The sequence below is a fragment of the Emys orbicularis genome, chromosome 6 (assembly GCF_028017835.1).
Source record: "Emys orbicularis isolate rEmyOrb1 chromosome 6, rEmyOrb1.hap1, whole genome shotgun sequence".
Classification (NCBI taxonomy): domain Eukaryota; kingdom Metazoa; phylum Chordata; order Testudines; family Emydidae; genus Emys; species Emys orbicularis.
In genome coordinates this window covers 13528507-13543094 of record NC_088688.1, presented here as the reverse complement: position 1 = coordinate 13543094, position 14588 = coordinate 13528507, and the positions used below count along the sequence as shown (strand labels likewise).

The window sequence follows — 14588 nt, the reverse complement described above, 5'->3', positions numbered from 1 at the left end:
CCCTGTGTCTTATTTGGCTTGTTAATTTTTCAGAGCTCTGAACATGTCTTAATGATATAATAAATTATTGATGGTAAGTAATGGCTTGTTCCATTAGTGTGAATAACTACCACAGTTAGATCTTCAGCATGATTGTGTTCAACTAGCAAACTTTTTGGAAAAATACTTTAAACAAGGATGTAAGTGTAATCCAACTATTTATATATCCCTATAGCATGCTTTATTGGGTTACTACTAACCAGGTAGTCTAACGCAGTTTCTTCGTGTATTGGTACAGCCTGGAAGAGAGTAGTGCACCTGTCTTGGTTTTAGCCAGTGGCTAGATCTGGTTTTGGAAACGTTTTAGATGTTCCAGATCTTGGGGTTGGTTTGTATGGTAGTATGTGTAACTTTTCTGGGTTGGTTGGTTTTTGTTTTTGAGGAGGAAGGTAGAAAACATGCATGAATTTTTTTTCTCCCCAATATTTCAACCACCTCTGGCAGTGTCTGTATCTTCCAGGGTGCACAGCAGGCTGTAAGTGAGTTTGCTGACAGAGAAATGTGAGGCAATGAACACACTAAGTTTTTTTGAATCTAGGTAAATGTAAACTGTTTCTCTACAATGGCTATGCTAAAAAGGAAACTGATTAGGTCTTGAAAATGACTTGATATTGAGTATTACAAGCACTGAACCAAGAACAAACAAATCAACATACTGCAAGGAAGTTGTAATTGAGATTTGGTGGTTGTGTCAGTTTTTCTTTTAAATTAAGACATTTATTATAATAAATTTTACTTAAAGTGTTTATAAACAATCCACAAAAATCTATGTATATTACTATTCTTAAATGGCAGGGTACAGGATAACTTCTGTTTTTTCACTGTTGTATATCATGAACCAAAAGTTGAAACGGGTCTGAAGTACTCTGGAAAATATGGCTGTATGCAGTAGGTACTCAAGCCATGGCTCAAATGAAAGTCCCCATGTGCTAGATTAAAGACAAAGGTCCTAGCCTTTGTAGATATTGGATGTTTATATACTATGGTGTTGGGTGCCAATATAAGGACACAGATCATTAACAAGGAAAAAAGAACATAAGAATGGCCATACTGGATCAGACCAATGGTCTTCTCTAGCTCAGTATCCTGTCTTCCGACAGTGGCCACTACCAGATACTTGAGGGAATGAAGAGAGAGGCAATTATCGAGTGATCCAGTCCCAGCTTCTGGCAGTCAGAGGCTTCGGGACATTGGAGCATGGGGTTGCATCCCTTACCATCTTGGTTAATAGTCGTTGATGGACCTATCCTCCATAGAATAATCTAGTTTATTCTTTTGGCCTTCAGAGCATCCCCTGGCAATGAGGTTTATAGATTGACTGTGGGTTGTGCAAAGTACTTCCTTATGTTTGTTTAAAACCTGCTGCCTATTAATTTCATTGGGTGACCCCTGGTTCTTGTGTTATGTGAAGTGGTAAATAACACTTTCTTATTCACTTTCTCTAATCCGGTCATGATTTTTTCAGACCTCTATCAGGCCTCTTCTCTTCCTCCTTTTTCCCCCCCCCCTCCCCTTCTCTTTCTTAAGCTGAATTGTCCCAGTCTTTTTAATCTCTCCTTGTATGGAAGCAGTTCCATAGTTCCATACCCCTGATCATTTTTGTTGCCCTTCTCTGTACCTTTTTAAATTCTAGTATGTCTCTTTTGCAATGGGATGGCCAGAACTACATGCAGTATTCAAGGGGTGGGTGTACTATGGATTTATATAGTGGCATTATATTTTCTCTTCTTATGTATCCATTTCCTAATGGGCTCTAACAAGGACCACTTTTGCTTTTATAATACTGTCAATTAGAGTCAGCATAGGAAACCTTCCCAAAGAGATCTGGGGTCAATTTTGATATACATGTGCATGGCTTGTTGGCGGGGATAGCATTTTCCTTACAGAATTCAGTACATTTTCTTTAAAAGATGACTCTAATATTGGAGTGAAATTTCACTTATTTTTTTGGATCTGTATGCCCTTGAAAACAATGAAAGTGAAACCATATCTTGCAACTGCAATGAAATATGGCATCCCAGCTCTATGTTTTGAGAGCAATGCTAGTTAAGTACCTCTCTATCTTCTAGTGGTATTGAAGCTTCATTTTGTTGTTAGTATTTCTATAGGGCGTTAAATTTTAAAAGTACTGTGCATTGTGCCTCTAGTGATCTCCACTTTCGGGTGGCTTGTGGAGCTGCTTTTGTTTTAGGCATGATGAAACACTTAATTTTGATTTAGGGATATTCTTTTGTAGCCAAGTGCAGATTTCATATAGGATTTTTAGAAGGTTTCTTTACCATATAAACTAACAGAAAAGCTCCTGGTTCATGCTTATTTAATCTGTTGCAGGTATTTATTTGTAAAAGCAACTGATAGTCTTGACAGATAACGTTTGTCATAACTATAAAGGGAAGGGTAACAGCTCTCCTGTGTACAGTACTATAAAATCCCTCCTGGCCAGAGACTCCAAAATCCTTTTACCTGTAAAGGGTTAAGAAGCTCGGGTAACCTGGCTGACACCTGACCCAAAGGACCAATAAGGGGACAAGATACTTTCAAATCTTGGGGGGGAGGGGGGGGAAGGCTTTTGTTTGTGCTCTTTGTTTTGGGGGTTGTTCGCTCTTGGGACTGAGAGGGACCAGACATCAATCCAGGTTCTCCACATCTTTCTAAACAAGTCTCTCATATTTCAAACTTGTAAGTAAACAGCCAAGCAAGGCGTGTTAGTTTTTATCTTTGTTTTCTCAACTTGTAAATGTACCTTTTACTAGAGTGTTTATCTTTGTTTGCTGTACTTTGAACCTGAGACTAGAGGGGAGTCCTCTGAGCTCTTTAAGTTGATTACCCTGTAAAGTTATTTTCCATACTGATTTTACAGAGATGATTTTTACCTTTTTCTTTAATTAAAAGCCTTCTTTTTAAGAACCTGATTGATTTTTTTCCTTGTTTTAGATCCCAGGGGGGTTGGATCTGTATTCACCAGGAGTTGGTGAAAGGAAGGAGGGGGGGTGGTTAATTTCTCCTTGTTTTAAGATCCAAGGGGTTTGGATCTGTATTCACCAGGGAATTGGTGAATGTCTCTCAAGGCTACCCAGGGAAGGGAATCAGCTTTGGGATGGTGGCAGCGGACCAGATCTAAGCTGGTAGTTAAGCTTAGGAGTTTTCATGCAGGCCCCCACATTTGTACCCTAAAGTTCAAAGTGGGGAAGCAGCCTTGACAACGTTAAATTAGACAGAGTATAGAACCAAACAGCAAAGTTTCCTTAAATGATTATTACAGTGGGAACGACCGGTAATATGGGGAGACTTGATAAAAATTAATGCTAAAACTAGGAAGAGGAAATGGACAGGTATTCCCACCTTGAGAAGCTGGCCACAATATAAAAGCATAATTGTGCTACATGTTTGCATTCCTGAAGAAATTAAACCCTTCTCCTTGTTCCCTACCGGGTATCATGCTTATGAAGTCACTTTTTAAAAAAATGTGTTCAACTGCAATATTTTTCAGCCTTTCAAAGCCATAATCCTCAAGGATGGGGTGAGATGGGCCAGTAAGACCCTCTCCATTAACTTGCAAATTGTGAAGAGGAGTGATATTGGGCAGTTGTTGGCAGCATCATTTGTTGGCTTCCCATGTTTGTAGAGGGCAATGACTATCACTTCATGACCGCTTTTTAGGCTTGTCACCTGCTAAGTATGACTATCTTTTAAGAGTTCTCAAGGTGAATAACTCTGCTGATGATCTACCAAGAAACTCATGCTGCAGACTACAAGCAAACTGCAAGATGCAACGTTCATGGTTATGAACTCATTGCTACTGTGAATGATGTTAAGTGTGGCCTGGGCATGGTCTTAAAGATGTCTCAGTCCTGGAGGATCCCAAGACCATGGGAATTTCTGTTGCTGCAGTAAGAGCTTGGACAACTGACCATAATGAATTCTTGCAGACCTCCAAATCTTGAATGGTAATACAGGCTTCAGCCATTCTCTTTCTTCCGCCGCCCCCCCCCCCCCCCCCCCATTTGGCTTTGTACCTTGGTGACTTAAATAGCTACCACTCACAATAGGGCTATAGCAGACATGATGCAGCTGGTGGACCTCATTTGCAGACGTCTACCTTCTTTGTTTAAGTTCAAAATCAGGGACTTTTTGCTCTGGCAGATAGAACACTGAACACAAACCGGACCTCTGCTTTCTGATAAAAGACAATAGTGGTTTTCCTCTGAAAGCTTCACGAACAGTGCTTGGAAACTTTGCTTGCAGCCAACACTGCTCTGCTATTCTGCATGTCAGTTTAGCTGTGCACTGCATATGCCACAGTAATTATACAAAGGATGCACCATATCTGGTCAGTCCCAGGAATCTCTGACCGCCTTGTTTATCTTTTTACCAAAGGTGCTGTGAAACACGTTCCTCACAGCTATCGCATGGTCTATGCTTCTTGCTGGCAGCTGAAGAGTATGAGAAGAGCTATGATCTGGGCACAGCAAAAGCACTAATAGTCATTGAACTCTGCATGCCTGAAAAGATAGAACAAAATAATGGAGGGTCTTCACTACGCTCATTCTAGTAGTAAAGCCTGGGCACTACTCTGAGCTTGAAGTCACTGACCTGGGAAAAACACTGTCAACCAAAAGTGACAGCCAATGCTATCACCTCACCCTCCTTTGTAATTCAAAAACCAAAACTGACCTGTTTGGCTAGACAGAAGGTTTAGAAAGAGCTCATTCTAAACATCCAACAAAGTTCTGCCACTTCACCTATATATCCCCGTATTGCATAGTAGAAGAAATCAAGGGTCTTGTAGCCACTAAAAAAGGAAAAGCTGCTCGCAAGGATAGCATTTATCCTGAATTCCTGAAGAATTTGGTGTCAAATGATGAGCATGGTTGGCAAATGTATCCACTGCCATACGTTCAATAGTAGAACAGTCATAGGTGGTTTCAGCTGGTGTCCATGTTGGAGTAAGGCTGTACAAGTGATTTTGGGCGGTGGGGAGGAACATCACCACTCTTACTTAGCAGATGTGTTCTCTGTGCATATTCTGATTTAATAGAAGTCAATAGAAGTCAATAGAAGTGTTTTACTTCTGTTAGCCTTGCACAATTGTCAATGAGTGCAAGGATTTTGCCTGATGAATTATTACCAGTGATGATGCAGAAGTCAAGAATTTTGCTTGACGTTTAGCTCCCAGGCTGTTTGCAGGACTGACCAGAAAAACACTTAAAAAAAATTAAAAAATAAAAATAAAATTTGTAAACCAGGCATGCTTGAGCTAGAGTTTTATTGAGAGTGAACCCTTAAAACGCCATTTTTACTGTCAGTTTGAATGAAGTACACATCAAGCTCTACAAATGAATATTTAGAGATTGGCTACAGCCAAGCCCTAAACAGGGCTTTACTTGGTGTAATTAGTTCCATATGAGTTTTTTACATGAAATATATCTAGATAATTAACTATTGATTTGTGTGTGTGTGTGTGTGTAAGAGAACTGTTTTTAAAATAAAACAGACTTTGATTATGCATAATCCCATTTAGTAGACCCAGGAAGGCTCTTGAGACCAAGAACAAACAACTCACGGTGTGTATTTGAGAATTAGGGATTTGGAGGGTAAATAGACTCTTATGGTTGAGCAGCTAAGGAGTATAGTTATTCCCATATGACTTTTTGAAGGGATGAGTAGTTCATATATTTGCATACTAGCAATATAGTGGTGGGGTTTTTTTTTGTTTTTTTGTTTTGTTTTTTGTTTTGTTTTGGTTTTTTTTATCATCTTAAAAAACCAAACCACACATAGGCAGGAGTATTACGTTAGCCTTTCCAAATGATCATGAGAGTTTTACCAGCTCAGGCCCAAAAAAATACCTACAGGCCCACCATTAACTCCCCTTCTGCATAGTAAGAAAAACTTGTAATATTTTCTGGATCGTGACCTTTCCCACAATCTGAGATTTCTGGACTACTCCCTTCTTTAAACACTGGCAGCCCAGGCTTTTCGATGAGGCTCAGAGGCTTGGCCATGCCCCTTCTGCTCTTTCCCCAAATTCTCTGCCTCCAATGGTGCAATCAATGTGGCAGTTCAGTGCTTCCAAGTTGCCTATTGCAATCCTAGTTTTTATAGGCAATTTTTGGAGCCATAGTGGCAAAATCTCTAAACCTTCACCCACTCTTCTCTGCTTTTAAGACAGGGGTCGGCAACCTTTCAGAAGTGCTGTGCCGAGTCTTCATTTATTCACTCTAATTTAAGGTTTCGCGTGCCAGTCATACATTTTAACGTTTTTAGAAGGTCTCTTTCTATAAGTCTATAATATATAACTAAACTATTGTTGTATGTAAAGTAAATAAGGTTTTAAAAATGTTTAAGAAGCTTCATTTAAAATTAAATTAAAATGCAGAGCCCCCCCCGGACCAGTGGCCAGGACCCGGGCAGTGTGAGTGCCACTGAAAATAGGCTCGCGTGCCGCCTTCGGCACACGTGCCATAGGTTGCCTACCCCTGTTTTAAGAGATGAAAATTTCATGGGCCTTTTCTCACTGACAGGGAGGACAAATGGAGAGCCCCTTGACTTGTCAACAAGTCTGAACATTCTACAGGCCATTATCCTTTGATCCCACTGAGGATTACCAAAAGAAACTACATCTGCTCAAGAAACTCCCTGAAAAAGCACAGGAACAGATCTGTACAGACACATGCCTAGGACCCGGACCAGGGGTATTCTATTTGCTACCCAAGATCCATAAACCTAGAAATCCTGCCCCTCCCCCCCCCCCCCCCCCGCCTCATCTCAGGCATTGGCACCCTAACAGCAGGATTGTCTGGCTGTGTGGACTCTCTCCTCAGGCCCTACGCTACCAGCACTCCCAGCTATCTTCGAGACACCACTGACTTCCTGAGGAAACTACAATCCATTGGTGATCTTCCATCCTGGCCACTATGGATGTAGAAGCCCTCTACACCAACATTCCACACAAAGATGGACTACAAGCTATCAGAAACAGTATCCCCAATAATGTCACAGCAAACCTGGTGGCTGAACTTTGACTTTGTCCTCACCCACAACTATTTCACATTTGGGGACAATATATACCTTCAAGTCAGCGGCACTGCTATGGGTACCCGCATGGCCCCACAGTATGCCAACATTTTTATGGCTGACTTAGCTCTCGTCCCCTAAGGAAGCATTGTTCTAACACCCCTACTCTACTTGCGCTACATTGATAACATCTTCATCATCTGGACCCATGGAAAAGAACCCCTTGAGGAATTCCACCATCAACTTCAGCCTAGACCAATCCACACAAGCGGTCCATTTCCTGGACACTAATGTGCTAATAAGCGATGGTCACATAAACACCATCCTATACCGGAAACCTACTGACCGCTATACTTACCTACATGCCTCCAGCTTCCATCCAGGACACCCCACACGATCCATTATCTACAGCCAAGCTCTAAGATACAACATTTGCTCCAATCCCTCAGACAGAGACAAACACCTACAAGATCTCTATCAAGCATTCTTAAAACTACAGTACCCACCTGCTGAGGTGAAAAAACAGATTGACAGAGCCAGAAAGAGTACCCAGAAGTCACCTACTACAGGACAGGCCCAACAAAGAAAAGAACAGAACACCACTAGCTGTCCCCTTCAGCCCCCAACTAAAACCTCTCCAGCGCATCATCAAAGATCTACAACCTATCCTGAAAGAAGATCCCTCACTCTCTCAGATCTTGGGAGACAGACCAGTCCTCACTTACAGACAGCCCCCCAACCTGAAGCAAATACTCCCCAGCAACCACACAACAAAAATACTAACCCAGGAACCTATCCTTGCAACAAAGCCCAATGCCAACTCTGGCCTCATATTTATTCAAATGACACCATCATTAGCCACGCCATCAGGGGCTCGTTCACCTGCACATCTACCAATGTGATATATGCCATCATGTGCCAGCAATGCCCCTCTGCCATGTACATTGGCCAAACCGGACAGTCTCTACGCAAAAGAATAAATGGACACACATCTGACATCAGGAATCATAACATTCAAAAACCAGTAGGAGAACACTTCAACCTCTCTGGTCACTCAGTAACAGACTTTAAAGGTGGCAATTTTGCAACAGAAAAGCTTCAAAAAAACGACTCCAACGAGAAACTGCTGAGCTTGAATTAATCTGCAAACTAGATACCATTAACTTGGGTTTGAATAGAGACTGGGAGTGGCTGGGTCATTACACACATTGAATCTATTTCCCCATGTTAAGTATCCTCACACCTTGTCAACTGTCTAAAATGGGCCATCTTGATTAGCTCTACAAAAGTTGGTGGTTTTTTTTTCCCCCCCCCCCCCCCCTCCTGCTGATAATAGCTCATCTTAATTAATTAGCCTCTTACAGTTTGGTATGGCTACTTCCACTTTCTCATGTTCGTTCTCTCTCTCTCTGTGTGTGTGTGTGTGTGTGTGTGTGTGTGTGTGTGTGTGTGTAAAATAAATATATATAAAATACTCTTCTTACCATATGTTCCATTCTATGCTGTAGCCCACGAAAGCTTATGCTCAAATAAATTTGTTAGTCTCTAAGGTGCCACAAGTACTCCTGTTCTTTTTGCGGATACAGACTAAGGCCTTGGCTACACTTGCAGATGTACAGCGCTGTGAGTTAAACCTGACTTTGTGCAGCTGAGTAGGGAAAGCGCTGCAGTGTGTCCACACTGACCGCTGCCCAGCGCACTGTCGTGGCCACATTTGCGGCAATTGCAGCGCTATTGGGAGCAGTGCATTATGGGCAGCTATCCCACAGAGCACCTTTTCCCATTCTGGCGCTGTGAGTTGTAGGAAGGGGGCGTGGGTGCGGGGCATTCTGGGTCCTGTCCCAACACCCCGTGATGCGTCGCTTCGCATCCCAGAAATCCCTTTGTTTCCGTTCACCTTTGGTGCCATCTTTCAACGGTTTCTGTGCAGCGCGATCTGTCTGCAGGAAATGGAGCCTGAACTGCTGAGGCGTATACTGAATTATCTCGCCAGCACGTCACGTTTGGTTGTCGAACTATTCCCTAAGATCCAAAGTGAGAGTGAGGAGTCCGACGATGCTATCGAGCCACGTAACGCGTATGACACGAAATTGCTTGTGGCATTCACGGACATGCTCAGCACCGTGGAACGCCGCTTTTGGGCTCGGGAAACAAGCACCGAGTGGTGGGATCACATCGTCATGGAAGTCTGGGATGATGAGCAGTGGCTGCAGAACTTTCGGATGAGAAAAGCCACTTTCATGGGACTGTGTGAGGAGCTTGCCCCCACCCTGCGGCGCAAGGACACGAGATTGAGAGCTGCCCTGCCAGTGGAGAAGCGGGTGGCTATTGCAATCTGGAAGCTGGCAACTCCAGACAACTACCGGTTGGTTGCAAACCAGTTTGGAGTGGGAAAGTCGACCGTTGGAATCGTGTTGATGCAAGTTTGCAAGGCCATTAATCGCATCCTACTCAGAAGAACCGTGACTCTGGGTAACGTGCAGGAAATGGTGGATGGCTTTGCACAAATGGGGTTCTCTAACTGTGGAGGGGCAATAGATGGGACGCACGTTCCTATTCTGGCACCACCCCACCTAGGATCCGAGTACGTTAATCGGAAGGGGTATTTCTCTATGGTTCTCCAGGCGCTTGTGGATCACCGTGGGCGTTTCATTGACATTGACATTAACACAGGCTGGCCCAGAAAGGTGCATGACGCATGCATCTTTCGGAACACTTGGCTGTTCAGGAAGATGCAGGCCGGGACTTTTTTCCCAGAGTGGAAGATCACGGTAGGGGAAGTTCAAATGCCCATTGTGATCCTTGGAGATCCTGCTTACCCGTTAATGCCGTGGCTCATGAAACCCTACACAGGGAGCCTTGACAGCAGCAAGGAACGGTTCAACTACAGGCTGAGCCGGTGCCAAATGACTGTGGAGTGTGCCTTTGGCCGTTTAAAGGCCCGCTGGCGATCTCTGTATGGGAAGCTGGACTTGGCTGAAAACAGCATCCCCGCAGTTATATCCGCGTGCTGTGCCCTCCATAATATTTGTGAAGGGAAGGGTGAAAGTTTCACTCAGGCATGGACCTCTGAGGTTCAACACCTGGAGGATGAATTTGCACAGCTAGAGAGCAGGGCTATTACAGGGGCCCAGCGCGGGGCTGCAAGGATTAGGGATGCCTGGAGGGAGCAATTTGAGGCTGAAAACCAGCAGTGATATTTGGTGCCCTGCATGGGAGTGAAGTGCAGTAGTTCCAATCTTTAGGAATCAGTGTTTGCTAAGCAGACAAGCAGACTTGCAGTGCCTGTTTATTTCCTGGGCTAAGGAGTCTTTTACTTTATGCAATAATAAAGAATGTTTTCAAAGCCTAAAAAATCCATTTATTGAAAAGAAACAAGGGGGTGGAGTGGGGAACGGTACAATCACAGATTCGCGTATGTCCTGTCTGGTGTGCTGTGCAGTGAGTGCTGCACTTCAGGATAGCTATACTGCATGGTGATGGGGGTTGAGTGCAGAGGGTAAGGGTCGTGGTTTTCAGGGCTGGGTGGTGAAGATACTGGTGTTGGAGGCAGCGGGTGGCGTGAAGAACACGGAAGTTGGGGAAAGTGGGTTGGAGGTGAGTGGGGCACAACGGAAAGAGTTTTGGGACAAGGGCTGGGGGGGGGGGGTGGCGTTTGCAGTTTGCGGTACTGCTCCTCTTTCTGCATGGCTACCAGCTCCTGGATAGCATCTGCTTGGCGCTCCAGGATGCTTATGAGCCTATCCGTGCTTTGCTGCCGGTGCGTGGTGCTTTGCCGCCGGTGCGCTGCGTTTTCCCGGCGGATCCTGCTTTCTCTCTCCCTCCAGTTCTGTGCTTTCTCATTCTCTTTAATAGATTGCCGCATCACTTCTTGCAGCATGTCTTCTTTGCTTTTTCGCGGTCTCTTCCTGAGTCTTTGCAGTCTCTGAGCAGGCGATAAGAGGGACGGCTGAGGTCTCAAGGTTGATGCAGCTGTATTGGCAAAATGCAACATTTAACAGAGGCAGCATTGTTTATACCAGACAGAGTAATGATTCCCCCTGCACTTAAGGAATAGAAAACACACAGGGTCTACACAATAGCATAATTTTCCCGTCCGAAACAGAGCGCACACATCCCACGGGAGCCTCAAAATGGTGAGTAAGGGGGGCTGATTGTTTTAGGGCTGCACTGTCCTCTGGGTTTCTGTGCCTTGGGGAGAACCAACAGCTTCAGGGGGCACCTACACTGAACACTGTCCCAACATTTTCCACAGGAGTTCGTCCTGGATGATATCTCGCTGCTGAGGGTGACCTGGGAAGCAAGGGAGGGTCTTCTACTGCAATGCGGCTTCTGCCCTGGCCCATATGCAGCTTGCCTGTGTGCAGCAATGGTCCCCCCGCCCCTCGCGGCACAGTGGCGCGGACACGTTAGCTTGGCTGGGACAAGGACCACGGTGGCTCTCCCGATAAACCTGTGCAAGCGCATTGCACACGTTCTGGATGAGACATTCGAGGAGATTACCGAGGCCGATTACCGCGATGTGATAAACCACATCAATGCACTATTCCGCATCTAGGCATGCATGCCTAACCCTCCTCTCCCAAAGAGCCCGCACCGAAAAAATTCCTTCCCGAAAAAAAACCCCGCTTACCGGGAACCTGCTCTTCTGTTTGTCCTCCACCAAGTACCAGCCGCTGCGACTGGCTACCTTCCTCCTGGCTCGAGAAGAGCTCCTGGCTGCATGGCTCCAGGGATTCCGGGGTGTCTCCATCCGGCCCACCACCATCACTCCTGTTTTCCTCCTCCTCCTCCTCCTCCTCCTCCTCCCCCCCACACCGGCTCTGAAGTGTCCATGGTGGTGCTCGGAGTGGAGGTGGGGTTAACCCCAAGTATCACATCCAGCTCTTTGTGGAATCGGCAGGTTGCGGGGGGAGCACCCGAGCAGCCGTTTGCGTCGCGGGCTTTGCGGTAGGCACTCCGCAGCTCCTTCACTTTAATCCTGCACTGCAGGGCGTCCCAGTCATGGCCCCTTTCCATCATGTCCTTTGATACCTTCCCGAAGGTATCATAATTCCTACGGCTGGAGCGCAGCTGGGACTGGACAGCTTCCTCCCCCCAAACACTGATGAGGTCCAGCAACTCGCCATTGCTCCATGCTGGGGTTCGCGTGGCGTGTGGAGGCATGATCACCTGGAAAGATTCGCTGATAGCACGCCACGCCGGGCTGAGCAAACAGGAAGGGGATTTTTAAAATTCCCGGGGAATGTAAAGGGTGGGTCACATGGTTGGTTACCTGAGGCCAGGGCAGTAGAGTTGGAACTGATGACCAGAGTGGCTAGAACAGGCATTGTGGGATATTGCCGAATAATTCTGGAGGCCATTCACAGCGCATTGGGCGGCCACACTGACGCCGCAGCGCTGCCGCGACAGCGCAATACTTGCTATTCCTCTCTGGGAGGTGGAGTACATGCAGCGCTGCAACCACGGAGATACAGCGCTGCAAATGCCTTGCCAGTGTGGACGGGGAGTGAGTTACAGCGCTGGGGGCGGCTTTACAGCACTGTAACTCGCAAGTGTAGCCAAGGCCTCACACGGATGCTACCCTGAAACCTAGTATTATGGGTGCGATCGGTCCCAGAAAAGAAATCCATAAGGTAACACATTTTACACCCTGTTCTCATGTTAAAATAATTACCATCACAAATGGCCAAGTAGGCGTCTGTAAAAGGATTCTACCATTAGTCTGATTTCCTCCCTGCCTCCTTAAATATTCACAAGGGGGATCCCCGTTTAGGCCTTGTCTACATTACAAAGTTTTGTTGGCAAAAGTTATGCCTCTTTAATTAAAGCACTTTAATTCAAAAGTGCTGTGGCATGTCCACACTAGCTCCTTGTGTCACCAGAGTGCATCCACACTAACAGCTCTTGCATCGACAGAGAGCAGTGTACTGTGGGTAGCTATCCCACTGTGCAATTAGCTGCAGGGTGCTTTGGGAAGGGTTTGCAGTGCCTCATGGGGCAGGTACAACGTCACATGACCCAGTTTTCTCAGTCACATGTTCCAGGCATCCCAGTAGATTGTCAGCTGCTTTTCAACTGAAGTGCGTGGGGGGAGGGAGAGGAGAGTGGTGTGTCTGGGACAGGGGAGACAGCAGGCTGACTGACCTATCCTGAGGCAGGGGGAGGGGGACACACACACACACACACACACACGTCATTCCCCCCGGCTCGGCACAGCAGTCTCTTCTCCAAGTCTCTTCCGCTCTGCCTGCCTGCCTGGGGTTCTGTGATTCACTCCGAATTCTCCCACAGCCTCCTCCGCTGCAGGGAGCGGCATCCTGAGCAGCTCTGTGAGCTCTCCCTGCTGAGGAATGTCAAAGCAGCACAGCAGTTGTTTCCTTCTTTCCCCTTTCCCGCCTCCCCGGCCCCGGTGTTCCTAGTGCAGGGCAGAACAGGAGCATTCCACATTAATGATTTGCTCTTTGTTCCCTAAAGGGAGCTGCACACTCAGCTGTCAAATACTTCCTGGAGCTTTGAAAGGGGAGGGGCGCATGCCTGCAGGGCAGCAGAGTTCAAAACCGTGAGCAGAGAGGTCACGGCAGGCATTGTGGGATACTGGTGGAACTGGAAGCCAGTTATGTCCACAAAACAACTGATGCTTTGTCATTTTAACTTTGCCACAAAATGCTTTATGCCTGTCGTTGAGGTGGTTTTATTTTGTCGGCAAAACAGCGGTGTTTTGCCGCCAAAAGTAGCTTTGTAGTGTGTGCACGCCTCCCCTGTGTTGTCGGCAAAAGACAGCTTTTGCCGACAAAACTTTGTAGCGTAGACAAGGTCTTCGTATAGATGGTTTTCTTTAGCATTGAGGTCTGGTACTTTCCAAAGGTGTAACTTCCTTCACCACTCCTGGGATTAAAGCAGTTTTCCAGTGAATCGTTATTCTCCATCTGGCCAATAACAGCTTGTGCACATGCTTGTCTGATAACTACTTACTGTAATAGCTCAAACTCTACTTATTATATTTTTATGAGGATATGTGGGAGGAAATGCAGGGTTGCTGTTTGCTTTGCATGTTTGCCTGACACCCAGCTAAAATCTTGGAACACTCCAACTCTGTATAATCCCTTGTAAAATCTAGGAATAAAATAAACCTATTTTCCAAGCTTCTGAAGAAGGCAAAAATGTCATTTTAGTATTACGTGTAATTTTAATATTAAGCTATCTGACTATAATTGAATGATTCATATCCATTCCTCATTGACAAATGCATGCAATCAACAGCAACTCCATTGTTATGTGACCTTTGTTTTGTTCAAGAAAGCAAAGTTGTGGACTCTTCTATTAACTCACCACCCTTGCAATCATTTGGACTTTTGTTAGTGGACCATTCTGTTTTAAAGCTGCTTTGCATGTCTTCTCTCAGTACAGAGCAGTATTCAGAGGTTCCAAGAGAAGTTTTTTATCTTTGCTTTAACACCTCAGCAAGTCAGAGAAATCTGCATTTCCAGGTAAGAGGGAATGCCTGGCATTTATTTGTGAGCATGTGTTAA

The 14588-nt window shown here is 45.5% G+C and overlaps 1 protein-coding gene across 1 annotated transcript in view; it reads left to right on the top strand.

Moving 5' to 3' along the window:
* The window catches only part of PIAS2 (protein inhibitor of activated STAT 2), a 49605-nt gene that overhangs the window by 10742 nt on the left and 24275 nt on the right, over nt 1–14588 (top strand). Inside the window, exon 3 of the mRNA XM_065406936.1 lies at nt 14462–14546. Coding sequence (XP_065263008.1) covers nt 14462–14546 — 85 coding nt within the window. The remainder of the gene's footprint in view (nt 1–14461; nt 14547–14588) is intronic.